This window comes from Tamandua tetradactyla, chromosome 18, assembly GCF_023851605.1.
Source record: "Tamandua tetradactyla isolate mTamTet1 chromosome 18, mTamTet1.pri, whole genome shotgun sequence".
Classification (NCBI taxonomy): domain Eukaryota; kingdom Metazoa; phylum Chordata; class Mammalia; order Pilosa; family Myrmecophagidae; genus Tamandua; species Tamandua tetradactyla.
In genome coordinates this window covers 51144375-51170675 of record NC_135344.1, presented here as the reverse complement: position 1 = coordinate 51170675, position 26301 = coordinate 51144375, and the positions used below count along the sequence as shown (strand labels likewise).

The 26301-nt window shown below is 38.9% G+C and overlaps 1 protein-coding gene across 3 annotated transcripts in view; it reads left to right on the top strand.

Moving 5' to 3' along the window:
- The window catches only part of RNF125 (ring finger protein 125), a 133838-nt gene that overhangs the window by 78112 nt on the left and 29425 nt on the right, over nt 1-26301 (top strand). Inside the window, exons 1-4 of one of the 3 annotated variants that reach the window (XM_077135711.1) lie at nt 1443-1821; nt 16074-16227; nt 20199-20293; nt 23226-23316. In XM_077135711.1, the coding sequence (XP_076991826.1) occupies nt 1658-1821; nt 16074-16227; nt 20199-20293; nt 23226-23316 (504 nt within the window). In that variant the 5' untranslated portion in view covers nt 1443-1657. Of the gene's footprint in view, nt 1-1442; nt 1822-16073; nt 16228-20198; nt 20294-23225; nt 23317-26301 lie in introns of those variants that run through there. The other 2 variants (XM_077135710.1, XM_077135712.1) reach the window with 2 other exon arrangements.

The window sequence follows — 26301 nt, the reverse complement described above, 5'->3', positions numbered from 1 at the left end:
GATCAAGGAGGGGGGTGGGGGTGTTTTTTTTCTAAAGGTAGGAATGACTCCCTTTGCTTCAGTCCTCTATCCAATTCATCAGCAAGGCTTTCTAGGTCTTTCTCCTAATTACATCCCAAACTTGTCCACCTCTCACTTTCTACCTACCTGGTTTAAGCCATTGTCTTTTCTCACTTGAACTAATTCCATGGCTTCCTAACTAATTTCTCTGCCTCCATTCTTGCTTTGTTTCTTTCCTTTTTCCATATAGCAGCAGAGTAAATCAAATAAAAACGCCTGGTATAAAATTCAAACTCTTGTCCTGGCTTATAAGACCGCACAGGCCCCTGAGTACCCATTTCATCTTATCCCATGTACCTCTCAGACCCTCCTATGCTCCAGTTTCACATCTTTCTGGTCTCGGTTCCTTCCTCACTCACTGTTCCCAGTGCTTCACCAGCTTTTCTTCTAAATCTTCGAATGGCTGACTCCTTTTCATTATTCATAACTCTGCTCAAATGTCACCTCATCCATAAAGTCTCTTCTGACCTTCTTATCCTTTTTCCTATCTCTAGTCCCTTCTTTGTAGCTGTCATTCGGAGTACTCTTGTTCATTTATTTATTTGCTGGTTACTAATATCCCATCGATAAAATAAGATCTGACTGGGAGAAACGGGGTGAAGTGTATATGAGATTATCATATATTCTATCTATGTATTATCACAGACGTATGCATTTATGTATCTGTGTGTTTTATATTATTTCTTACAATTGTATGCGAATCCATAATTCTCTCACGGTAAAAAGTTTCATTTTGTTTTTTAAAGGAAGTTCTGGAAGACTTGGGAATGTGTTTGCTTGTTCAGAACTGTGCCTCCATTTCCAGGACAGAGTCCCATATGCAGCCACACTAAATGGGTCTTTGCTAAAGAGTGAATGAATGAATTATATGCTCGGTCATGTTTCAGAGGATGGGAAGAAAAAAAGCGTATTAACAATAGCACGAAATGCTGAGCCAAGGATACTGGGGATGAGGAGAATTCAGCACTAGAATCCTATTTCTAGAGCTGCAATACGAGTCCGGGTTTTCAGAACTCTTTTCACGACATCATTTAATCTCTCTATGAATAGGATATTGCTTAGATGACCTGAGTAGTGATTAGCACAGTTGGAGGAGATGCTCAATCTGTCCTAAGTCATTTTGTAGCTTATTAAGATTACACAATGCAGGACCGATGGATGGGTGCTCTCTGGCTCCCATGAAGGCATGACCTATCCCGCACTTTCCTGAAGTGTGACAGTGGGAAAGGATGTGTGATAGCCTGGAAGATTCACTACAGGCCCTGGTCCTCTTCTTTGCCGCTGAGGTTTCAGGTTTCAATCCTCCCAGGACAGCGAGACTTTGCAGCATGTGGGCTGTGCCGCTGCAGCCTCCGCCTCCGCGCTTTAACCCTGGCAGCTCGCGACAGATAATCCCAGACCTGCGGCCGCGCAAGGTACTCGCTCTAGACCCAGGTTGGGCGCAGCTGCAGAGGCTGGTTCTGGGCTGCGCTAGCCGCGGGCGCTGGGAGGCGGCGATCGCAGCTGGGCCGGGACTTCCTTCCTCCACCGCAGAACAATAAAACCACCCGGCTGCAGCACTGAGCTCTTGGCAGCCGTCTGGGCGGGAGGCGTAGCGATGGGCTCTGTGCTGAGCAGCGACAGCGGCAAATCTGCGCCTGCCTCGGCCACCCTGCGGGCCCAGGAGCGCAGAGAGGACCCCGAGGTGCCCGTCACGTCCTTCGACTGCTCAGTGTGCCTCGAGGTGTTGCACCAGCCTGTCCGGACTCGCTGCGGCCACGTGTAAGTGCCATAGGAGCTCGGTTTGCGCACCCACCCCATAGGGAAGGTGCCTAGGGAGGATGATGCTGGGGAGCGGAGGACTTAGAGGTTTAACAGCAACCAGTGCACCGGAGTAATCGGTTTCCCTCTGCTGGAGACAGAAGCTTCAGGGACAAGCCTAGACCTGTCGGGTAGGAGGCACGGAAAAAAAATACCCAGTTCGAAAGAGACAGTATTGTGAAAGGAGGAAATAGGAACTAGCGGGCCCTGCAGTCTCTTCAGAGCTGCCTTGTCCCGAATGCCAGGTTCGAAGCCCCAGGTATGGGGATCCCAGGTTGAGGTCCCGCCGACAGCCAGGTCTCGCCAGCTGGGGTGGGTGCTCTTGGCTGGAAGACCAGCGCCCGCACTGGCACCGAAAGAGAAGGGGTGCCCAGCTACAGGGCAGGGGTTCCCGCAAAGCACAGTTGCTCAGCAGAACTGGGTTGAACAGGCTGTGCTTCCTTCTTCCGCGAGAACCCCGACGGGTTTTGTTTTGCTGGCGCTGTGCACGTGTTCCAGGACGCCCATAGAGGCTAGTCTCTTGGACAAACAAGGATCTGGGCAAATTGTCTTTCTACCCGCAGCCCCACCTCCCTTTTCCAACATAGACACCCAGACCCCTCCAACATCAAGTCAAACTGAAACGCCCAAATGACTTTCTGTATTGGTTAGAGTTTAACTGAACGTGTCAGGATGGGGTTTGGGGCTCGAATGTAAGCGCCAGGACTGTGAATGGAGCCGTTTAAAACCCAACAACAGACAGGAGATTGAAGGTTATCTGCTTTAGACACCCTCCCACCCCCAAATGGATGGAACATGTAGAATAAAATCTTCCTTAAACATTACGTACTGTTTAAAACTCAATTTTAGTGCAAAACCGAGGTAGTTTTTAGGAAGAGTTTAGAAACAAAGCCCCTGTATAAAATCGGTACACCCTGGATGTGTGCTTGACTAGCTAGTAGCCGGAGTTGGATTTGTGAATTCATGTTTTCGTTTACTTGCTAGATTTCCCCTCCCCAACTCCCCGGGGGTGAATGGGTATGTGTGTGAGAGTGTCGGGGGATTTAAAGCAGGAGCAAAAATCCACCTAATGTCTTCTTTGGACAGCCGGCTTTCTATAGTGTTAAGGGGCAGGGCAATACCGCAATGGCTTGCAAATAAGTGCAAGTGCATAGAACGTTTTAAGAGGATTTAGGTGGGGGTGGTCCTTGACGTCGAAAGCCTAGTACTGGACAAAAGCACCACTCAAGGGCCTATCCTAGCCAGCCAAGGAGAAAGAAAAAATGCAGCCCATACAGTTTACAATGTCCTAGGTATTATTTTGTGGCTGTATTTTCAGCGGCTGTTGTTGCAGCTTTTTTTAGTCTCAAGGCTGATCAAACTCATTTCTGATTACTGATGTTGATTCCCAGCTGTCCCAAACACAGTTCACTGACATCATATCCAAAGGTCAATACGGAAAAACAAGATGTTGCCTAACAGTATAAAATACAATCATATTTTATTTTTTAATAACTAACCTTACATTTAAATCCCTGTTTGCATTAAAGATTTTAAAATTGTGTGGAGGATGCTCAGTGGGCATCAAGTGTTAAGGCTTCCTTTTTACAAAATGGAATGAGCAGCTTTGCTCTTGTAATTATCTGATTGGAAATTGTTTTCCCCTGGTTTGGATTTTGAAAGCTATAACCTACTGTTGACAGTATTTCTTGTCCTTTGCTTCTGCTAAAGGATAATAATAATAATAATATCAGTTTGCAAAGTGTTGCATCTTGTGTTTAGTCTTTTTTTTTTTTTTTTTTTTTTTTTGTTAGAGTGACTAGGAAACCAGCAACTGGAAAAATAGTCATAAACAGCATTACAAAGACTGGACAAATTGCCTTCCCTCACTTTACTGTTCTTTGTTTTGACAAATCTATGTCCATTGTTCTGGCTGTGGGCAGAATTTCCATATTCTTCCTTTTGGCAAACTCACTTGGTCCCTTCCACTTTATAAATGTTAACCAGAGTTCCTCCTACACTGGAGATGGTGAGTGCTGTTAATACCATTTGCGCTTCTAAATGACTTACTAAATTTCACTGAACTGGAAAATGAATGCAAACAAGACCTCTTTTATTATCTGATATTGAAGCTAGATTTCCTAACTTGTTGAAGTAGGTTATTTATGCTAATTTCTGTCTATAAACCTATTTGTCCAACAAATATGGTAACAATACCTTGGACAAGTATCTATATAGCACTTTATAAATTGTATTGTGATGCAGTTGAGTGAACTTTAGAGATGCAGAAGTTTATTTCTGCCACCAACCAGTGTGTGAACACTAAATTGCTTAATCTCTTTAGGTCTTGGTTTCCTCATTTTGTAAAATGGGATTAGTAATGGAATTTTTGAGTATTTAAAATGTAACAATAGCTTATAAGAAAGGTTCAAAACTTATTAGTTTCTGTTTCTGTGAAGTCATTCCACAAGCAATAATCCCATGAACAGACATTATTTACTATCCCTTCTTTTCTTTTGGAAGACAACCGGACGACAAAGGGTAGATTGGTGTCATTTCCAAGATTTTGTAGCTAGTCCCAGACAGCCTTACTTTTAGGTTAGAACTTTTTCTTCTGGTAGACTTAATTAATTTACAAAGTTTCATTTTAATATTTGGTAATGTTAAATTGACAGTAATCATGCCCTGTTATCAGTTGTAAAAATGGATTGGGGACTAGGCTTCCTATCTACTTACCTTGCATTATCAGTGAAGTAGGGAGAGGAGTGGATATGTTGGGATGGCATGGAACTGAAAGGGAATCTGAGATAAGTTTAAAAGAAATAATTCAAAGGTAGTTATTTGTTGAAAGATTGGATGTAATAGGTACAGGGAGAAAGAAGTCAAAACTAAAGGTATGGTTCTAAACCCAAGAGACAAAGATAAAGAGGGAGTGAGAGATTGGTTTAAGAAGTTGATGAGCTCCTATTAGGCTGTTGAACGTTCAGTAACCTGATATTTAAATGGCAATATCCCAAAGGCACTTGGAGAGAGGTCTGGGGAGAGGCCAGAGCTGAACATAAAGGGATTATCCGAAATGGAGCAAGAGATTGACAGTGGCCTAAGGGGTTAGATATCTACTAGAGCACACTATAGGATAGAAAGAGCCACAACTCTATTGAAATGAGTTGGATAAAACTGCTTAAAGTCACAGATTTTGCCTAATCTATTTTTTAGGGTTTTTTTTTTTTTTTTCATGGGTGGGCACTGAGAATTGAACCAGGGTCTCCGGCATGGCAGGTGTGAATTCTGCCTGCTGAGCCACCATGGCCAGCCCTGCCTAGAATTTTTAATGGAACCATGTTGAGGATAATTTGGAAGTGATTCCAGGTGAATGAATTAAAATGTTCCATTTCTGGGCAAGTGTAAGCAGTAAAGCCTCCTTACTTTGTTGGTGATTCTTCGAATAGAGTCTGAGGATTTTCCTAATGAGGTTTTTTGCCTTTTTGTTTTTTGTGGTAACATACAACATAAAGTTTCCCATTTTCACCACTTTCAAGCATACAATTCAGTTGCATTAATTACATTTGCACCATTATAATACCATCACCAATATCCATTATCAAAACTTTTCCATCACCCCAAACAACTGTGTACCTGTGAAACACTGAATCTGTCACCCTGAAAACCTGTAGTAAACTTTTTATCTTGTATATTTCTATATTTTAATTATTCCATATAAGTGAAATCACACAGTATCTATCCTTTTCTGCCTGCTTATTTCACTAAACGTGATGTCTTCATGGTTCATCCAAGTTGTAGCATGTATCAGAACTTCAGTCTCTTTCATGGCTGAACAGTATTCCATGGTGAGTATATATCACATTTTATTTTGTTCATTTGTCAGTGTGGATGCTTGGGTTGCCTCCATCTTTTGGAAATTGTGAATACTGCTGCTATAAACATTAGTGTACAAATATGTTTGAGTCCCTGCTTTCAGTTCTTTGGAGTCTATAACTAGAGGTGTGAGTGTGGGGTCATGTGGTAATTGTACATTTAAGTTTCTGAAGAATTACCAAATTGGTTTCCATGGCAGTTCCACCATTTTACATTCCCACAGTAGGGTATGAGGTTTCCTGATTGTCTGAAACCTTTCCAACACTTTCTGGGTTTTGCCTGTTTGCTTGTTTCATTTTTTAATGATAGCCATTCTGGTGGATATGAAGTGGTATCTCACTGTGGTTTTGATTTGCTTTTCCCTAATGGCTAATGAAGTTGAACATCTTCATGTGCTTACTGGCCATTTGTATACTTTCTTTGGAGAAATGTCTATTCAAGTCCTTTGCTCATTTTTAAATTGTATTGTCTTTCTATTGTTGAGTTGTAGCAGTTCTTTGTATATACAGGATACTAAACCCTTATCCAATATATAGTTTCCAGATATTTTCTCCATTTTGTAGTTCTTTTCTCACTTTCTTGGTAATGTCCTCTGCCAAAAGTTAATTTTGATGAAGTCAGGTTTAATTTTTCTTTTGTTGGTTGTGCTTTTTTGGTGTAAAGACCAAAAATCCATTGCCTAATTCAAGGTCCTGAAAGTATTTCCTTGTGTTTTCTTCTAAGAATTTTATAATTTTAGTTCTTATATTTAGGTCATTGATCCATATTGAGTTAATTTTTTCATATGTTTTGAGGTGGAATCTACTTTTATCCATTTGTATGTGGAGATCCAGTTTTTCCAGCACAAATAGTTGAAAAATCTTGATGAGTTTAAAAATTGATCTAGAAAAGTTTATCAATAGTTTCATTCTTACAGGAGATGAACAACCCCAAAGGCTTAACCTTTTTTTTTTTTTTAAAAAAAGTAAGAAATTAATGCATTTATTTATCAAATGAGCTTTTAAGGGCTATTAAGACTAGGTCATCAAAAACAAAACTTAGGCGTAGGCAGGAGCAGAGTTCTTGCTTGCCATGCCATGCCAGAGACCTGGGTTTGATTCCTGGTGCCTGCCCATGCCAAAAAAATTAACAAAAAACTTAGATGAATTATTAGGCTTTACAAAAAGACCCGGCAAAATTCTAAGCAGTCTAGTTTCCAGGTAACGAGGTACACATTGTTGCTCAAGCATACCAGTGGGAATCTACATAATTTTCATTTAAGTTGTTGTGGACTGTTTGGTTAGAACTATTGTGTAGAGTACAATCATTGATCAGGCAAACATTTCTTGCTCTGTGCTGAGCTCATAAACAAAAATCATTGCTCTCTTGGGGTTTGTGTTCTCTTGGGAAAGATGGACAGTAAACAAGAGTGTCAAGTATTAGTATGTTATATAGTGATGAATGTTAAGGAAAAGAAAAAGACAAAAAAAAGATAGGAAATATGTTGGGGAGGCAGGTTGCAACTTTAGGATATTTAGAGCAACACTTCTCAAATTATAAGTTGTAAAGAATCAGTGTTATTGTTTTCATTTCCAACCCATTGTGGATCAATACTTTTGTAAAATAAAAATGTATTAAGATAAAAATAAGAAATACCAAAGATAAATAAAACAGAAGCCCTGATTTTTTATATTCTTATGAGCCTGAACAGACAAAATTTACAACGTCAGGTTGCTGTGCAAGTTTCCAAATACTTCTGTCAATTTCTAGGCTTATTTAGTGGTGAAGTGGTAATAAATGGACCTCACTTTGAGCAGCCTTAGTCTAGAGGGAAGAGCATTTGTAAGGAAGCTAGTTTGGCTGGAACAAAATGAGTGAGGGGCAGTTGTGGAATGTTTATAAGAAGTTTGGCTATTTCTCTGATTGAGGATTTTGAGCAGAGTTGTGGCATGGTCTGACTGAAAAGTATTACTCTGGCTTCTCTGTTGAGAATAGACTGTAGTATAAAGGGAAGGACTAGGAGAAGCGCTGTAATAATCCAGGTGAAAGAGACCAGGGGCCAGGATGGGAACAGTGGAAGTGGAGAGAATGGTTGGATTTTAGATGTATTTGAAAATGCAGCCGAAAAGATGGATTTGGTGTGGAGAGTGAGAGAAAGTGAGAAATCAAGGATGACTTCCCAAAATCAGGAGTTCAATTACGTACAAGTCAAGTTTGAGACAACCATGAGGAGATGTTGAGTAGGCAGTTGGGTTTACGTGTCTAGAGTTCAGAGGGAGGCCTGGACTGAGATAAATTGGAAATCACCAACATACAACTAGTATAAATTCATGAGACGGGATGAGATTAACAGGGAAGAAGTGAAGTTGGAAAAGAATAGTGGTTCAATGACTGAGCAGTGGTACATACTAATATTTAAAATTCAGGCACAAGGAAACCAGAAAAGGAGCAGCTGAAGAATTGGGAAGGAAGCCTAGAGAATAGAAGTGTTTCAGGGAGGAAAGCGATTTCTATTGAGTCCGATGCTGCTTGAATGTCAAGTAAATGAAAACTGAGAATTGACCATTAGACTGAGCAACATGGAAGCCATTGCTGAACTTGAGAAGGGAGTTTCAGTGAAGTGGTAGGCTCTGAAGTGAATTGGAATAAGTTCATAAGCTATTTAAGGACAGAATCAAGACAATGAGTATAGAAAATCCTTTCATGGAGTTGAAAGGTAAAAGGTAAGGAGAGAAATGTAGCAATAGCTAGAATGAGCAGGGCCCTTCTCTGAAGAAGGGAGGAATAATGGAATATGTTGCCTGCCAATGGACATGAACCAGTAGTGGAGGGAAAAATTGATGCACACGAGAAAAGGGAGAGTTACAGGAGCAATACCCTTGAGGGGCAGTGGCGGGGTAGTAGGGGTAGGGTGGAGATAAGATTTAGTGGACTAGTGGAGGACTTGGTTTTAGCTAGGAGCCCAGACAATTAGTCCATCTATTTAATAGGATGTGGAGTGTTAATCATGCACAGGTGCAGGTAGGGGAGTAGCTATAGTGGGAGTTTGTGGAAGTTCTCATCTGAATGCAGATGATTGATGACATAATATTTGACCTGTGATTTTGTAATAACCTGAAAATGAATCTCTGCAGTTTAAATATGATCTACCCATGCCCTTAATGCTAAAAAAATGTACATAGAATGCTCCCTCCTCCCGATGCACTTGTATAAGTGTCACTTAAAATGGGATGATTGGTGGGTGGGCCACAGTGGCTCAGCAGGTATAGCTCTCTCCTGCCACACTGGAGACCAGGGTTCCATTCCCAGTGCCTGCCCATGCCAAAAAAAAAAAAAAAAGAAAGGGATGTATACTGGTTTGAAAAGATGTATGTCCCCTAGAAAAGCCATGTTTTAATCAAAATCCCATTTCATAAAGGCAGAATAATCCCTATTCAATACTGTATATTTGAGACTGTAATCAGACATCTCCCTGGAGATGTGATTTAATCAAGAGTGCTTGTTAAGCTGGATTAGGTGATGACATGTCTCCACCCATTTGGGTCGGTCTTGATAAGTTTCTGGAGTCCTATAAAAGAGAGAACATTTTGGAGAATGAAAGCGATTCAGAGAGATCAGAGCAGAATGACATAGCCACGAGAAGCAGAGTCCACCAGCCAGTGACCTTTGGAGATGAAGAAGGAAAATGCCTCCTGGGGAGCTTCATGAAACAGGAAGCCAGGAGAAGAAGTTAGCAGATGATGCTGTGTTTGCCATGTGCCCTTCCAGAAGACAGAGGAACTCTGACCGTGTTCATCATATGCCTTACCAGATGAGAAAGAAACTCTGACTGTGTTTGCCATGTGCCCTTCCACTTGAAAGAGAAACCGTGAACTTCATTGGCCTTCTTGGGCCAAGGTATCTTTCCCTGGATGCCTTAGATTGGACATTTCGATAGACTTGGTTTAATTGGGACATTTTCTCGGCCTTAGGACTGTAAACTAGCAACTCATTAAAGTCCCCCTTTTGAGAGCCATTCCGTTTCTGGTATATTGCAATCCGGCAGCTAGCAAACTAGAACAGGATGATTGGGAACTGTTGTACCATCGAGGTCCAAAAGCTCATGAGAGCTATTGCTGTAATTAAAGAATGCTAGACATTAGTTGAATTAATGAATGACTCTTAAAAAAAAAGCAGTTTCGATACTTTGAACACTCTTCAAGAGGGGACAGCTACTACATAGTTCCAGCCAACTGATGCTATGTTGTTAGGCATTTTGGTTTGCAGTTTGGATGAGGATGTGAGTCCCATGATAGGTTTTGAATTCCGTCAACCTTTCCTTTTACTCATCTGTGCCTGTTTTGGAGAATTTCAGAAAGGTGCAGTAAAGCTGGCCTGCAATTTGCTTCCACTGGTTTTGGTCTGCTCTGTATTTACTTAGCAGCATTAGTGTTTTCTGTCATATGTAAATTAAATATTAGTGATCTATTAAATTAGGCATTCTCTAACAAATGGAATATAAATAATGTAGTTGATTGCATTTTAAGCCCAAATTTCCCTAGTCCTTGGATCAGCAGCATTGCAGACTCTCGGGTTCCACCCCAGATTTATTCAATCAGAATCTGCATTTTAAAAGGTGATTTGTTTGCACTTTAAAGTCTAAGAAGCATAGCTTTAGATAAGCTTATTTAACTTCCCTTAAGATAAACCAAGGGCAGTGTTTGAGTTACAGAGAGGAGTTGAATTTAAAACCAACACATAATAGAGTGCAGAGATACACAGTCACTTTTGGGAACAGAGAGATTCTCAGGGTAGACACTGAGTGTAACCCAGTTGAATGCATTTGAAAGGACAGTTTGGGGGACAGTGGGTGGTGTATGGTGGGAGAATCTCTGCTCTAAGAATAGTTGCCCCTGGGATCATACCCAGTCTGATCCATTTTGGGGACGAGGGAGTGTGTGTGTGTGTGTGTGTGTGTGTGTGTGTGTGTGTGTGTGTGTGTGTTTACCCTCTATTGGAATATTTTAGCCTGAGTTTAACTGTGATTTTGAATAATAATAGCAACTCTTGTTATTCTGTTTCCATTTTTACACCCATCAGGTTAGCTCCTGGAGTGAGGCAGCCTAATGTTGGGGACATAAATAAAAGTTAGGCCTATCACATATTGCCAACAGCTTCTCCAAGGACCACATTTGAACTGTTCATCTGTTAAATCCCAGGACTGCCTCTGTGTACTTATTTTGCCTCTCTAGCTCAAGGTCCCTTGGACTTCCTAATGCATCCTTTGCTCTTTAAATCTACTAGACTTCAGGTTCAGTTTTGCCTCCTAAGATCGGGTACGTAATTTTACCCAGTGTCCCCAGTTGCCCTTTCCCCATTTCCCTCTAATACTTTGTTGATCGCCTCATAAAAAAATTTTTACTACTAATCACTTATTTCAGGGAAACAGGAAAGGTTTAATAGAATAACAAATGGGAGCAGCATAATTATGTTTCCAGCTGGTTTCAAAGTTTTTAGAGTCATTGTCTAGTTCCTATTCATTTCATTAGGAGCCTTAAACTCAGCTTGGTGAAGCAAGTGATGTAAGGAGGGTGAAGTGGTGACTACCACAGGAAGGCAGCGCTGCTCCTACCAGCTGGGGTGGCCATGTGGGAAAGTGAGTCCAGAGTTTCCATAGACTAGCTTTTCAAGAGAAGCCAGAAATTTGAGGTTGTGTGTGGAATCTGAATTTTTTTTAAAAATGCTTTTATTTACAAAGTTTCACACACATACAATCCATGCATGGTGTACAATCAGTGGCTCTCGAAATCATGAGAAATCTGATTTTAAAGCATGACAACTCATTCGAATATCTGAAAACTCTGAACCAGCCTAAAGAATATATAATTGACTTCCATCCTCAACTTTTATCTTCTACCTGCATTCTCCATATTCTGCCCTAAGTTTCTATGATTTATCATTCTCAACCTTGTGGTGGTGGGGGGGTAGACGACAAGCTTTATTTTTTCATGGGAATGTGGGCCCTGCACAGAAAGTTCTTCTCTGGGTAATTTCTTACAACTGATTTTGTTATTTCAATTGACTGATCATTATGAAGGAGCTACTGTGTTCTAGTTTGCTAGCTGCCGGAATGCAATATACCAGAAACGGAACGGCTCTCAAAAGGGGGAGTTTAATGAGTTGCTAGTTTACAGTTCTAAGGCTGAGAAAATGTCCCAATTAAAGCACGTCTATAGAAATGTCCAATTAAAGCATCCAGGGAATAATACCTTGATTCACAAAGGCCAATGAAGTTCAGAGTTTCTCTCTCAAGTGGAAAGGCACATGGTAAACACAGTCAGGGTTTCTCTCTCATCTGGAAAGGCATGTGGTGAAAATGGCGTCATCTGCTAGCTTTCTCTCCTGGCTTCCTGTTTCATGAAACTCCCCAAGATGCATTTTCCTTCTTCATCTCCAAAGGTCGCTAGCTGGTAAACTCTCTGCTTCTTGTGGCTATGTCATTCTACTCTTTCAGAATCTCCAGCTTTCTCCAAAATGTTTCCTCTTTTATAGGATCCCAGTAAACTATTCAAGATCCACCTGAATGGGTGGAGACACATCTCCACCTAATCCAGCTTAACAACCAATCTTGATTGAGTCACATCTCCAGGGAGATGATCTAATTACAGATTCAAACATACTGAATAGGGATTAGAAGAAATGGCTGGATTTATAAAATGGGATTAGGATTAAACCATGGTTTTCTAGGGTACATCCTTTCAAACCAGCACATGCTGTTTGCCTGGGACTGTGTAAGAGGGAGGCAGAGGTGAAGATTCTGAATGATTCTGAGCTGTACATGTATCTGTGACCTTTTTCATGCAGTGTTGTTGTGAGTGATCTGTTATACATGCCAAGGGGATACAATTCACACAAAGTGTACAGGTTGATGAATTTTGGTCATTGCATACCGTTTGTGGTTACATCACCACAAATGAGATAAACATCAGTTCCATTACCCTAAAACGTTCTCTGTGTCCTCTGTAGTCGATTGCCTCCTCCAAACCCCTGGCCCCATCTGCTTTCTGTCATGCTAATTTTGGAATCATACAGTAAGTAGTCTTTTGAATTTGACCTCTTTCACCTAGTATAATGGGACATAAATATTTCATTTGGTATGTTGTAAATCCTTTTGCCTTTAGTTCCAAAATAAATCCCAGATCTGTCTATCATTGTTTATCACTGTGCTAGTGTGAAACTGTTGTGTACCCCAGAAAAGCCACGTTCTTTAATCATCATTCAGTATTATTGGGTGGGATCTTTTTGATTAAGCTGTTACCCTGGAGATGTGACCCACTCAATTATGGGTGGGACCTTTTAATTAGGTGGTTTCATTGGAGATGCATCTCCAACCATTCAAGATGGGATTGCTTATGGGAGACTTTTAAGAGGAACCATTTTGGAAAAATCTTCAGAGCTTACAGTCATAGACCTTCAGAGATGAAGAAAGAAAATACCCCCTTGAAATGAGAAGCAGCCAAAAACCCCCAGCAGATGTCAGACACATGCCTTCCCAGCTAACAGAGGTGTTTTGGGCTCCATCATCCTTTCTTGAATGAAGGTATCTTTCCCTGGATGCCTAGTTTAGATATTTTTATAGCCTTAGAACTATAAACTTGCAACTTAATAAATTACCATTTTAAAAGCGATTCCATTCCTGGTATATTGCATTCCAGCAGCTTTAGCAAACCAATACAACCACCCATCAAGACTGTAATTGTATCTGATATTTCCTGAGAGCAAAATCAGAATGCTATTTCAAGAATAAGGGGGGAAAAGGAGGAGGAGGAGGAGGAGGAGGAGGAGGAATGACTCATGTTGACTTTTTTTTTCCCCAACTTTTTTAGTATAATATGACATATACAAAGCAAAGGAAGAAAAAAGCAGTGGGTCTCAAAATACTCTTCAACAAGTAGTTACAGGACAGATCCTCCAGTTTGACATTTGAGCTACTATACCATCGTCTCAGATTTTTCCTTCTAGCTGCTCCAGAACATTGGAAGCTAGAAGGAATAAATACTTTTTATCATTACAATAGACTTTTTTTCTTTTTTGTGAAAATTAACAGATACAAAAAGCAATAAATTTCAAAGCACAGTACGACAATAAGTTGTAGAACAGATTTCAGAGTTTGGTTTGGGTTATAATTCCACAATTTTAGGTTTTTACTTCTAGCTTCTCTAAGATACTGGAGACTAAAATAAATGGTCAATATACTGATTCAGCAGTCATCCTTGTTTGCTAAATGCTACCTTCTCTATATATATCCACCATCACCTTTGATCTTTTTCCACTCTTCAGGGCTATTTGGGCTATGCCTATTCTGACTTTTTCATCTGGAAGGGCTATCAGTAATAAGGTAGGGAGATGGAAATAGCTGATGTTCTGGAAAGGCTGATCCCTCTAGGTTTCAGGACTTATCTGGTCCAGGGACCCATCTGGAGGTTATAGGTTTCTGGAAAGTTACTCTAGTGAATGGAACTCCTGTTGACTCTTAAGAACACCTAGGGCTTGAAACTGAAACCCTATTAAAGTTTCGTACACTAGGTTTGCCTTTCTGGAACCTAAAATTCCTACAGGGTTCCTAGGTCAGATAAATCTTGAAACTCAGAGGGGCCAGCCTCTCCAAGATTATCATTTAATTATATCTCCATCCTTTGGTTTTGACACCCCTACTCAACATGAAAAAAGTCATCAGGGATATTGCTCGAAGATCCCTATAGATTGGGAAAGGGATTGAGGGGAGAGGGAGGAGGTATGACAGAGAGAATGGAATTGGGCCAATGAGTATTACTACTGAATCACTATATTAGTATTCCTTCTGGCCTCCAATGTTTTGGAGCAGCTAGAAGGAAAAATCTGAGATGATGGAAGGGTAGCCTATGACAAACGCTGGGATCTGTAACTATTTGTTGAAGTGTGCTTTGAGAATTATTGCTTTTTTCTTTCTTTGCTTTGTATATATGTTATATTTTACAATAAAAAAAAAGCTTGAAAAAGAATAAGGGGGAATGGATGCTGGCAAGTATAAACATCAGGAAACTGCCTTAACTGCTGTGTAGACAGATCACCTCTGTATTATAATGGTATTATAATGGGTATTATAATGATTTTATAATAGATTCATAGAAGAGTACTTTTAGGAGTAGGTACTGCCTACTATCATGTGGAGTTAAAGCAGAAAAAAGAACAAGAATGATTTGGAAAAGAGCTGTGCTTGTCCATTACTAAAATTTATCATCAAAATCATCTAAATAACTACCCAAATGCCCTCCAGTAATAGAATGGTCTGTTTATTCATACACTGTGCAAAATGAGAAGGGATAATCTTAATGCACAAAAATATGAATGAATCTCATGATCATAATGTTGAACTAAAGAAATCAGACAAAAGAGTACATATTGTATAATTCAGTTTCCATGAAGTACAGAAACAAGCAAAGCTAATGTAAAGAAATAAGTGATTGCCTTGGAAGGGTTAGAGCTGTGACTGGGAAAGAGCAGAAGGGGAATTTCTAGGGGCTGGTCTTGTTCTGTTTTTGACATGTGTGCTGATTCACAGGTATGTTCAATTTGTGAAATTTCATTGGACTGTGTACCTCTGATGTAAGATATGTGTAATCTACATAAGTTCTTAGAAGCTTAACTTTTGACATATATTACATATATTAATATTCCCAACTAGATATTATATGCCAAGTAGTGTAAAGCTTATTTTTCTCTTCATTATGTACTTATCTTTTGACAGCTTCTAAATAATGGATAAAGACTTTCTCTCAATAGTGTTGATTGTGCTAAGATTTTATTACGGTCATCTTTAAATAAATGAGAGACTATATCTCTTGACTTGGAGAACATTCCTAACAGTGGTAATTTTGGTTATATTATTGTCTATATCTGGAATGACTATAAAACAGTTTTATAAAAAACGATCAAGTATCTGGTATTTTTATCTTCTCAATTCGCTGCTATTTTCTTATCATACACATGCAAAACCCCACAGGGCAAAGGCCTATTTTCCAAAAAAAATCTTGAGGAAAAACGGAATTAGGAAAAAGAAGAATACAGCAGATATCCTTTGAGTTATAGTTATAACTCTGTTTATAGGGATGCTATTTTTCCACTGTGACTCTATTTTTACTTTTGTTCAAATGCATGCAGTACACATGGTAAAATGACCCCCAGTTTTCTGGAAAGGTATAATATTCTCTGGAAAGTGTAGAATGCAAGCAATAGGATGGCTTTTCCCAAGGGGATGGTGTACAAGGAGTGTTAAAATACAGTTTACAAAAAGGAGCAGTCATAATGGTCCCTTTGTACCTTTTAAGGAAAGTAATAAATTCTTGGCTTGTTTTGGGTAGGTTCTGCCGTTCCTGTATTGCTACCAGTCTAAAGAGCAATAAGTGGACCTGTCCTTATTGCCGAGCATATCTTCCTTCAGAAGGAGTTCCAGCAACTGATGTAGCCAAAAGAATGAAGTCAGAGTACCAGAAATGCACTGAGTGCGAAACCCCGGTATGTAGCCCTGCCTGTATTCGTGGTTCCTGGCTTAGGCCCCTGAGAAAATCATTATGCACCTAATCATTTCACCTATATCTTTGACCCCATCCTGCCCCACCTCTTCTAAAGTGTATTATCTCAGCTTCCCATTCTCCTTTTCCTCCAATTTCATTTGTATAGGCTGCAGTAAAAGTCACCTGACTCCTACCATCGTCTCATTTTTCAAGTGCCTTCATTGACTGCCTTCATTGCCTCTCTTCGCAAGACTCCCATAAACCCCTATTAGATGGTCTCCATTCCTGCTACTCTCCTGCAGCCCAACGATGAGCAGCTTTATTAACAAATCCAGTGGTTTATCTCTAGTTCTGTGATTCTGGACCTTGCATTATTTAACACTATTACCACCTCCTCCTTGTTTCCTCCTTTGATACTATACTAGACTGGTCAGATCAGGTGACGTCTGGGAAGCCATGAACTAGTTCTTATCCTAAGTATAATAGTAAGCATTTCAACTTTCTTTAGGTTACTCAAAGCAATATCATGAAATTTGGTTTGGCTTAGACAGTGGGAATTTATTCACTTATGGTTAAAAACCAGGAAAATGTCAAAATCAAGGCATCATCAAGGTGATACTTTCTGAAGACAGCTGCTGGGTGATCCTTCGCTCTTCTGCCACAGGGCAAGGCACATGACAATGTTTGCCAGTCTTTCTCTTCTCTTCTGGGTTTTCTTGCTTTTAACTTCGTTCCATAGCTTTTCTCTTTCTCTCTGTATTCATTCTGCTTATAAAGGACTTCAGTGATAGAATTAAGAACCATTCAGATTGAGGTGGGTCATACCCTAGCTGAAACAACCTCATCAAAGAGTCTCATCTACAATAGGTCTACACCTACAGGAATGGATTAAATTTAAGAACATGTTTTTCTGGGGTACATACAGCTTGAAACCACCACATAAACCATAGAGGGATTGTAAGCTTTGGAGTGCAATAATCTGGTATATATTTTCTAAGATATCACCCTAGCATCTAGTGTAGTGAATTGTTTGGGGGGTGGGGACAGGAGTGGACTTTGTAAAACCAGTGGGGTGGCTATTATAATAGGTCAGACACGGAGGCTGGGGTAGGGGGACGGGCTGGATTATGGAATTAGAGGTTATTTCAGGATATATTTAGGAGTCAAAATTGACAGAATTTGTAATTGGATGTGGGAAAGTAAAGCTTTAAAAATGCTCCCAGGTTCTTGAAGGTAATGATAGATGGAGCGAATTTGGAGAAATATGTTACATTTGAGTTGCCAAGGGGAAATGCTTGATAGGGCATTTAGCTATGCCATTCTAGAGATCAAATGAAATTGTGTCCTGAGGATCTAAATTGTTTTAGAGAATCTTTCTTGATCATTTATCTAAATTATTGTTCTATCATTCTTAGCCCATTTTCCATCACTTATCACCATTTCTAATTATGTTTTTGAGGGTCTTTTGGTTTAGTGATGGTTATTCCCACTAGATTTAAGTTCCGTGTGAGTAGGGACTAGGAGTCTTATTGACAACTGTGTATCCAGCACCTTGGAAAGTGATAAATGCCAATACATTGTTTTTTTTTTTTTTTAGTATCTGTTCTTTTATTGTCTGGGGGGCATCTGCCTGGTCCTCAGGGGTGCTGGGAGCCCGTGGGCAGAGGTTTGACATGGAGGTGGCAGGCATGGGGCTACAGAGGTGACGGTGTGCACAGAGGCCTGCATGGAGCCAGGATTGAGGGTGCAGATGGCCATGCTCGGGAGCGCCAGCCCACAGGTCAGGAGGTGCCAGATGCCGGCGCCTGTCCCTCCATGGACACCCTGGTTGCACTCGTCAAGCCTCTGTTCAAGGTCCAGAGGCAGAGCCATTGCTGTGGAGAAGCTGAGAACAGCCTTGCCTTTCGGGCTCCTTCTCTGAGTACTCTCAGTGTCGTTTTAAATAGTTACATAAGACTCAATAATTTGTCACGGCTACCTGAGTACAGAATCAGAGATACAGGGATCAAATGCAAATTCTCTCACTATTTCTGATTTTGGGCAAGTTATTCATCTAATTTTTGTTTACCTCTTTCTAAGATAAGGAAAGTGTTCATGTCACAAGGTAATTGTGAAAGTAAATGATAAAAAATATATAGGGCTTTTAGAACATAGTAAGTTCTCAAGATCAATACCTTTTTAAATTCTTAAGAGGTTATTGTTTTTTTTCTACTTTAGTAGTTCATCATTATGTAATGTTCAACATGTACAAAATCAAATTCATCATATTGTCCCATAAGCTAGTTCTTTATCCCACCTTTGGTGTTTTTGTTAGGAACCAGAACATTGTACTGGGTGGAAATTCCCTTCCTTTTCTCACCCCCTCTCCCATATCTGATTAGTCACAAGGATTTTGACTTTTCCTTTGAGATTTCTTGCATCTGTTTCTTTCTTTTGCCAGGAATGGTGCCCATTCCTTCTATATCTAATTTTACATTCTGTCTGTTCTCCAGGGCCCAGGGTATTCCATGAGGCCTTCCCTCAATATTCCAGTACCCTATATCAAGCAATTTCCTATCAGCTTGACTACGCATCACTTTTTACCCCTACTTATAATGACCTTTAAAGCAGGCACGATGGCGTATGTTTTTCTGCCATCTCTTACATCTCACATAATTTTGTGTATAGACTAGATACTTTATGGGTTTCATTATCAAGTCATTTGTCAGTATGTAGTCCCCAAACGGCTAAAATTGATGTGAGGAGCATTTCTCTTTGTTCAAAGATACAAAGAGAAAGAAAGCAATTTTTAGTAGAAGTAGTAAAAGAGACGAGAGAGCACAATTGTGTAAATGATTGTGTAAAATTGATGTTACCGGGCATAAACATGTTTTAGACAGCTACCTAAATCCATCCTAGTTTTTACATATTTTAGAATTTGTAAAGCGATTATTTGTTTTTACTTGTCAACTGTTTGTTTGTTTGTTTGTTTGTTTGGGTGCATGGTCCAGAAATCAAATCCGGGTCTCCTACCTGGAAGGCAAGCATTCTACCACTGAACCACCCATGCACACTCAACCTGTTTTTATTTTTGTCCTTTGATAAACAATTTTAACTGTTTCCTTGACATGGTAGATTTCAAGTTTGAGGTTTAACTTCCGTAGCTTGGGCAAAATGAAGCAAAGTGGATCTGCTGCCTTACCACAGCTGTAAAGAGCTGCCTTTAGCACAAGATCTTATCAGAGTTTCCAATGAAACATTGAGTAGAATATGTGTTATGCTAGCAACAGTTCCCTCATGGTTAGGTCTCTGAATGTATATTTAGAGGAACAAGGCCTCTTTATTCTGCCCTGATAAGAACGGACTGCTAGAGCTGTCAGTCTTTTCATGTTTGCTGTTAATGGAACCATTAAGTATATACTGTGTATTGTGAATTCATGTAATGCTACCGGGCAGATGATAAAACCATGAAATTTATATCTTTCTCAAAGGCACAGGGTGCCTCTTTCAGCTTACTATGCACATCTCTAAAATTCATCTATTTATTCTTTTTTGTTTTGTTTTCCTTTCTTTCTGTCTTTTTTGTTTGTTTTGCTTTTACTTTTCTTTTTTTTTTTTCTTTGTCTTTTTCCTTCCCCTTTGCTCTCTTTTTGCTTTTTCATTCTCATTTCCTTTTTTCCATCACCTTTAGGTAATGCCGTTCAATAAAATGTCAATTTGAGTTAATATACATCCTTCTACTTTAAAAAAATGCCTTTTAGAAGAACCAAATTTCAAGAAGCCAACACTGGGTCTTCTAAGTATTGAGGAAAATGTAAGACTCCTATCCTTGATAATGCCCTAACTTTGTGGTACTGTTGTCATGAATACATCTTTTCAATCAACCGACTGACCCCACAATGACCTTATTTGAAATGGCAGAATCTGAATCACATAAGACTTCATTGAGCCCCTTTTCAACAGTGGGTTTATTTTGAATTTGCTTTCATATAGGTTTGCCTCAGCGAAATGAGGGCACACATAAGGACTTGTCAGAAATACATAGATAAGTATGGACCAATACAAGAACTTGGGGAGACGGCAACAAGGTTTGTTTCAACACAATAATGCTAAATTTGAGATATTTATAGAGAAATTTAAAGAGCTGTAAAATTTAACCCTTTTATTATGAAAATGTATATATATATAGTTATTTTTAGACTCTTCACCATAATACCTATTGTTAATAATTATTTGTTCGTAATCATTGCCAAAGAATTTTGCTCTCTGTACTGTAAACTTTGCATGGAGGAAACCAGCCACATACCAGAGAGATTGGAGCCACTTCCTCAGACAAGTTTGCATTAAGGAAAAGTAAAAAAAAATAAAATGCAGAACTCTTAAATTTCTACTAGACTCTTCTGAGTAATAGATTCCTGAAGTTGATCACAGTTAAGAGGCTATTCTTCTTTATTCTTCCATCAGCAGCACCCATATATTTATATATATTTTATTTATTTATTTTTTTTACATGAGGAGGCACCGGGAAGCCAACCTGGGTCTCCGGCATGGCAGGCGAGAGCTCTGCCACTGAGCGACCGTGGCCCTATATATATATATATATATTTTTTTTTAAACAACTATTTAACATCTTACTTTTGTAGTTTTTATATTAACCTTAAAGAACTTTACAGATTATTCATTTTGAGCTCATGTGAAGAAAGAGGCAAATGATTTGAGCTTTAAGACATGGAGAGTCATAGAACCTTGGTCGCACTTACATCATAGGAGTAGAAACAGTGTTGACAAACAATACTTTATTTTCTGAGTCCCACTCTCTTTATGTCCCTGGAGTCAGCCACATACAAGAAGTATTCAGCTTCTCTAGGCTGCTTGATTACTCTCTCTCTCTATTTTTTATTGTGGTAGCATATATATATAACATGAAATTTGCCTTTTTAACCAATTTTTAAATGTATGATTAACTGTCATTAACTACTTTTACAATATTGGGCTACCATCACCACCTTCCATTACTAGAACTTTTTCATCACCCAGAAAGAAACCCTTTAAGTAATAAATCCTCATTCGCCTCCCTCAAGCCCTTGGTCATTTCTCATCAGCTTTTTGTCTCTGTGAATTTGCTTATACTAGACATATGTAATGTAAGTGGAGTTACACAATATTTCAGTATATATTTTAACAAGGAAAGAACAAGCTTGTTAAGATTTAGGGGCATGCTTTTCTGGTGGTTAATATGTGCAGCTGGGAGGAGAATGGAAGTGGTAAATAGGTGAAATGAAGACTATTAATCAGTAACAAAATTTTCCTTTAATTTAAAGAAAGAAAAAGGGGCAATTGTGGGTCATCACTATTGATGGAAACTGTAATATAGATGTGTCTGAGTAATTAGAAAGTTTGGGTTCTGCTCATGGATAGGCTGATGGCTTTGAAATCTATAAATTTGCTATTTTTTGTTTTCTTTTATTAATTATTACTTTTTTATTTGAAAGCAGTGAATTTGGTTTTGAAGTCAGCTACCTAATAATGATACTCAGTATTACTGGGATTTCTTTCTCTTTCCTTAAGAAGAGCATTAACTCTGCCTATTTTATGAAAATAAATCCAAAATATAGCTTATGTTTTATAACCAGGAATTCCACAAATAATGGTCCCATTGCTTTGATTTTGCTAGAATTTTAACATCTATAGAATTTTTAAAGATAGTTCAAGATTGTAGATATATCAAGGTTGCTTTGAGAATTACCCTGTTATTATAGGATTAATTTTAGTTCATGTTATAAATTTTCAGAGTATATTTACGATGAACAGAGTATAGATTCAGGTAAGATTGGCCACAATGAACAACAGGAATGAAGAATAACAAAAGAAGAAAGAATGACAACTCTTGAGTGTGTAGGATTGATTGCTCCTTATATGGGGAGCTGGTCTAGAGCACAAGTCTTGGGGAATAGGCATCTGCAGCCCTCTGTAATACAAAGTGAGCAAACAAAAAAAAAGTCCAAGCCTGCTAAAAGTTTAAAGGAGCACTGTCCAAAAGAAATGTAACACAGATGACATTATAATTTAAAATTTTCTAGTAGTCAAGTAAAAAGTTAAAAAAAAAAAGCCAGGTGAAATTAATTTTTAGTAAATTGTATTTAAGCACAATATAACCAAAATATAAAAATTATTGTGGTATTTTACATTCTTTCCATCTTAATCCGTAGATATGAGGTGTGCATTTTATACAAGCACATATCAATTTTGTGTGTGTGTGATTTTTAAAATGTATTTTATTATTTTATTTGTATTGGAGAAGTTGTAAGTTTACAAAAAAAAAGCATGCTGAAAATACAGAGTTCCCATGTTGCCCCCTCATACACTCAGTTTTCCCTGTTATTAACACTTTGTATTAGTGAAACACCTCTCAATTTTCAGTGGCCACATTGCAAGTGCTCAATAAACATTATTTCCTATGGTTAATGGCTGCTGTATTGGGTGGCATGGATGTAAGAGATAAATGCTCCTTAGTGACATAAGAATTTAACAAGGTAGTCAGAGGTTGGTTGTGAGCCTGAAACTAATCATTCTTATTTTCATTTTTCACTGGATACTGATAATGTGAGTCTAAACCTTCAGTTATATGTGTTAATGGAGACAAGGAAAAAGTAACACCTAATTAAGATGTTACCTGAATTAGGAAAGGGAAGAGGGAAAAGGTAAGCCAGAGACAGTGGGTGGTGTGATTTTCAGTTTCTGAGTTAATGGGTGTTCAAATTGTGCTTTTTTTCCAAAGTGCTTCACGTGTCCTTGAGCTGTTTCTTTGCTCTGTCCCAGTGAGATTACACATTTATCTTTCTCAGGGGAAAAAATGTAGGCACCCAAACCATTATCAGGACAGTGAAAATAGTATTGGATCAGAGGAAGAACTAGGACGAGAAACTAGATCCACCTACGTTCTGTTTTTTACATCTAGTTGAATGACTACTATCTCATTACAGAACAATGAGTATTGTTTATGTTCTGTGCTGTGTCCAGGTGTGTGTGTCCATTTTGTCAGAGAGAACTCGATGAAGACAGCTTGCTGGATCATTGTATTACTCATCACAGATCAGAACGGAGACCTGTGGTAAGGATCTGTGTTTTTATATGTTTTAACTTTGTCTAAATTCAGGATGTATTAGAAAGTCCATTTATTAGGCTTGTATTTATAGATGTATAAAGGATGATAATAATTTATGTTAAGGATGTGCTAACTTCATGACTTAATAATGTGTGAAAGTTTTGAATTGAAACTGACAAGAATTACCAATTGACAAGTCAAAATGCACAATTAAGGTCTAATGTTAATGTATTAAATTGGGTCACATTCTAAGTTAAAAATGTTTTTGTGTAATGCAAATAACGTTATGAAAGTATACTGGAAATGTAAAGAAGAAAGTCATTTATCTTCATTAATCAATCCATTGTTTGATTTCATAATCTGAATCTTTACCCATACACTAGAATATTAACAATATACAGGCATACCTTGGAGGTATTGTGGGTTTGCTTCCAAATAACTGCATTAAAGCAAGCCACATGAAGTTTTTGGTTTCTCAGTGCAAGTAAAAGCTATGTTTATTGTACTGTAAGTCAATTAAGTGTACAATAGCATTATGTCTAAAAAAGCAGCACAAATCTTAATTTAGAAATACTTTATTGCTAAAAATGGTAGCCATCATCTTAATCTTTTTTGCCTGTAGATGGCCTTGCTTCAATGTCAGTGGCTGCTGACTGATCAGGGTGGTGGTTGCTGAAGGTTGGGGTGGCTGCAGCAGTTTCTTAAAATAAGACAACGGTGAAGTTTACTGCATCGATTCACTCTTCCTTTTGTAAAAGATTTCTCTGTAGATGTGATGCTGTTTGACAGCATTTTACCATAGTAGTACTTTCAAAATTGGAATCAGTTGTCTTAAACTCTGTCACTGGTTTATCAACTAAGCTTTGTAATAATCTAAATCCTTTGTTGTCATTTCAACAGTGTTCATAGCATCTTCACCAGAAATAGATTCCATCTCTAGAAACCACTTCCTTTGCTTATGCATAAGAAGCAACTCCTTACCCTTTTAAAGTTTTATCATGAGACAGTAGCAATTCAGATACATTTTCAGGCTCTACTTCTAATTCTAGTTCTCTTGCTGTTCCCACTGCATCTACAGTTACTTCCTCCACTGAAGTTTTGAGCCCCTCAAAGTAATCCATGAGGGTTAGAATCAACTTCTTCCCAACTCTTGTAAATGTTGGTATTTTGACCTTCTCTCATAAATCATGAATATTCTTAATGGCATCTAGAATGGTAAGTCCTTTCCAGAAGGTTTTCAATTGACTTTGCCCAGATCCATCGGAGGAATCAGTGTCTATGTCAGCTATAGCCTTAAAAACGGTATTCTCAAATAATATTAAGACTTGAAATTTGACTCCTTGATCCATGGGCTGCAGAATGGATGTTGTGTTATCAGGTATGAAACAGTATTAATCTCATTGTACATCTCCATCAGAGCTCTTTGGTGTCCAGGTACATTGTAAATGAGCACTGATTTTTTTTTTTTATTAATTTAAATTTTTTTTAACTACCCCCCAAAAACCCCAAAAACCTCACCAAACAAACGCAAACATTCCAACTTTTGATCATTCCATTCTACATATATAATCAGTAATTCACAATATCATCACATAGTTGCATATTCATCATCATGATCATTTCTTGGAACATTTGCATCTATTCAGAAAAAGAAAACAGAACAAAATTCATACATGCCATACTCCCCACCCCTCCCCCTCACCAATCACCAGCATTTCAATCTAAATTTATTTTAATATTTGTTCCCCCTATTATTCATCTTTATTCCATATGTGTTACTCGGGAGACTTAGTTTTAACTGCTCCCTCTGAGGCTAACAGTTACCAGCTTGGTTGGTGGCTTATAGGCAGGCATAGCTTTAAGTGAGACTAACTTACGCAGATCCACGATCCTTCATGATGACAAAGCAGGCGTCCCCAGTTAGTCGCCAGGGACCAGGAAGTGCATGCAGTCTTTCTTTCAAGGGGTCCCCTGAATTACTTTGACTGAGCAGTGATATTTTGAAAGGGATCTTTGTTTCTGAGCAGTAGGTCTTCCCAGTGAGCTTAAAATACTTAGTAAACCATGTTGTTGAAAGGATGCGCTGTTACCCAGGCTTTGTTGTTCCATTCGTAGAACACAGGCAGAATAGATTTAGCATAATTCTTAAGGGCTCTAGGATTTTCAGAATGGTAAATGAACATTGGCTTCAGCTTAAAGTCATCACCTACATTAGCTCCTAAGAAGAGAGTCATCCTGTTCTTGGAAGCTTCAAAGCCAGGCATTGACTTCTCTCTAACAATAAAAGTCCTAGATGGCATCTTTTTACAATATAAGGAAGGATGTTTCTTCTACATTGAAAATCTGTTGTTTGGTACAGCCACCTTCATCAGCTGTCTTAGCTGGGCCCTCTGGATAACTTTCAGCAGCTTCTACATCAGGATGTTCTGCTTTACTTTGCACTTTTAGGGAAATAGCGTCTATCCTGAACCCCCATGAATCAACCTCTGCTAGCTTCAGTCTTTTCTTCTGCAGCTTCTTCACCTCTCTCAGCCTACCAGAATTGAAGAGTTAGGGCCTTGCTTTAGATTAGGCTTTTGCTTAAGGGAATATTATGGCTGGTTTGATCTATCTAGACCGTTAAAAGTTTCTGCATTTCAGCAATAAGGCTGTTTCAACTTTCTTATCATTTGTGTGTTCACTGGAGTGGCATTTTCAATTTCTTTCAAGAATTTTCCTTTGCTTTCACAATTTGACTGTTTGATGTAGGAGGACTAGTTTTTGGCCTATCTTGGCTTTCAACCCACTCACTAAGTTTAATCATTTCTAGCTCTTGATTTAAACTGAGAAATATGCAACTCTTCCTTTTACTTGAACACTTAGAGTTCATTGTAGGGTTACTAATTGGCCTGATTGCAATATTGTTTTGGCTCAGGGAATAGGGAGGTCTATAGAGAGGGAGAGAAACGGAACAGCTGGTCGGTGGAGCGGTCAGAACACATGCAATATCAG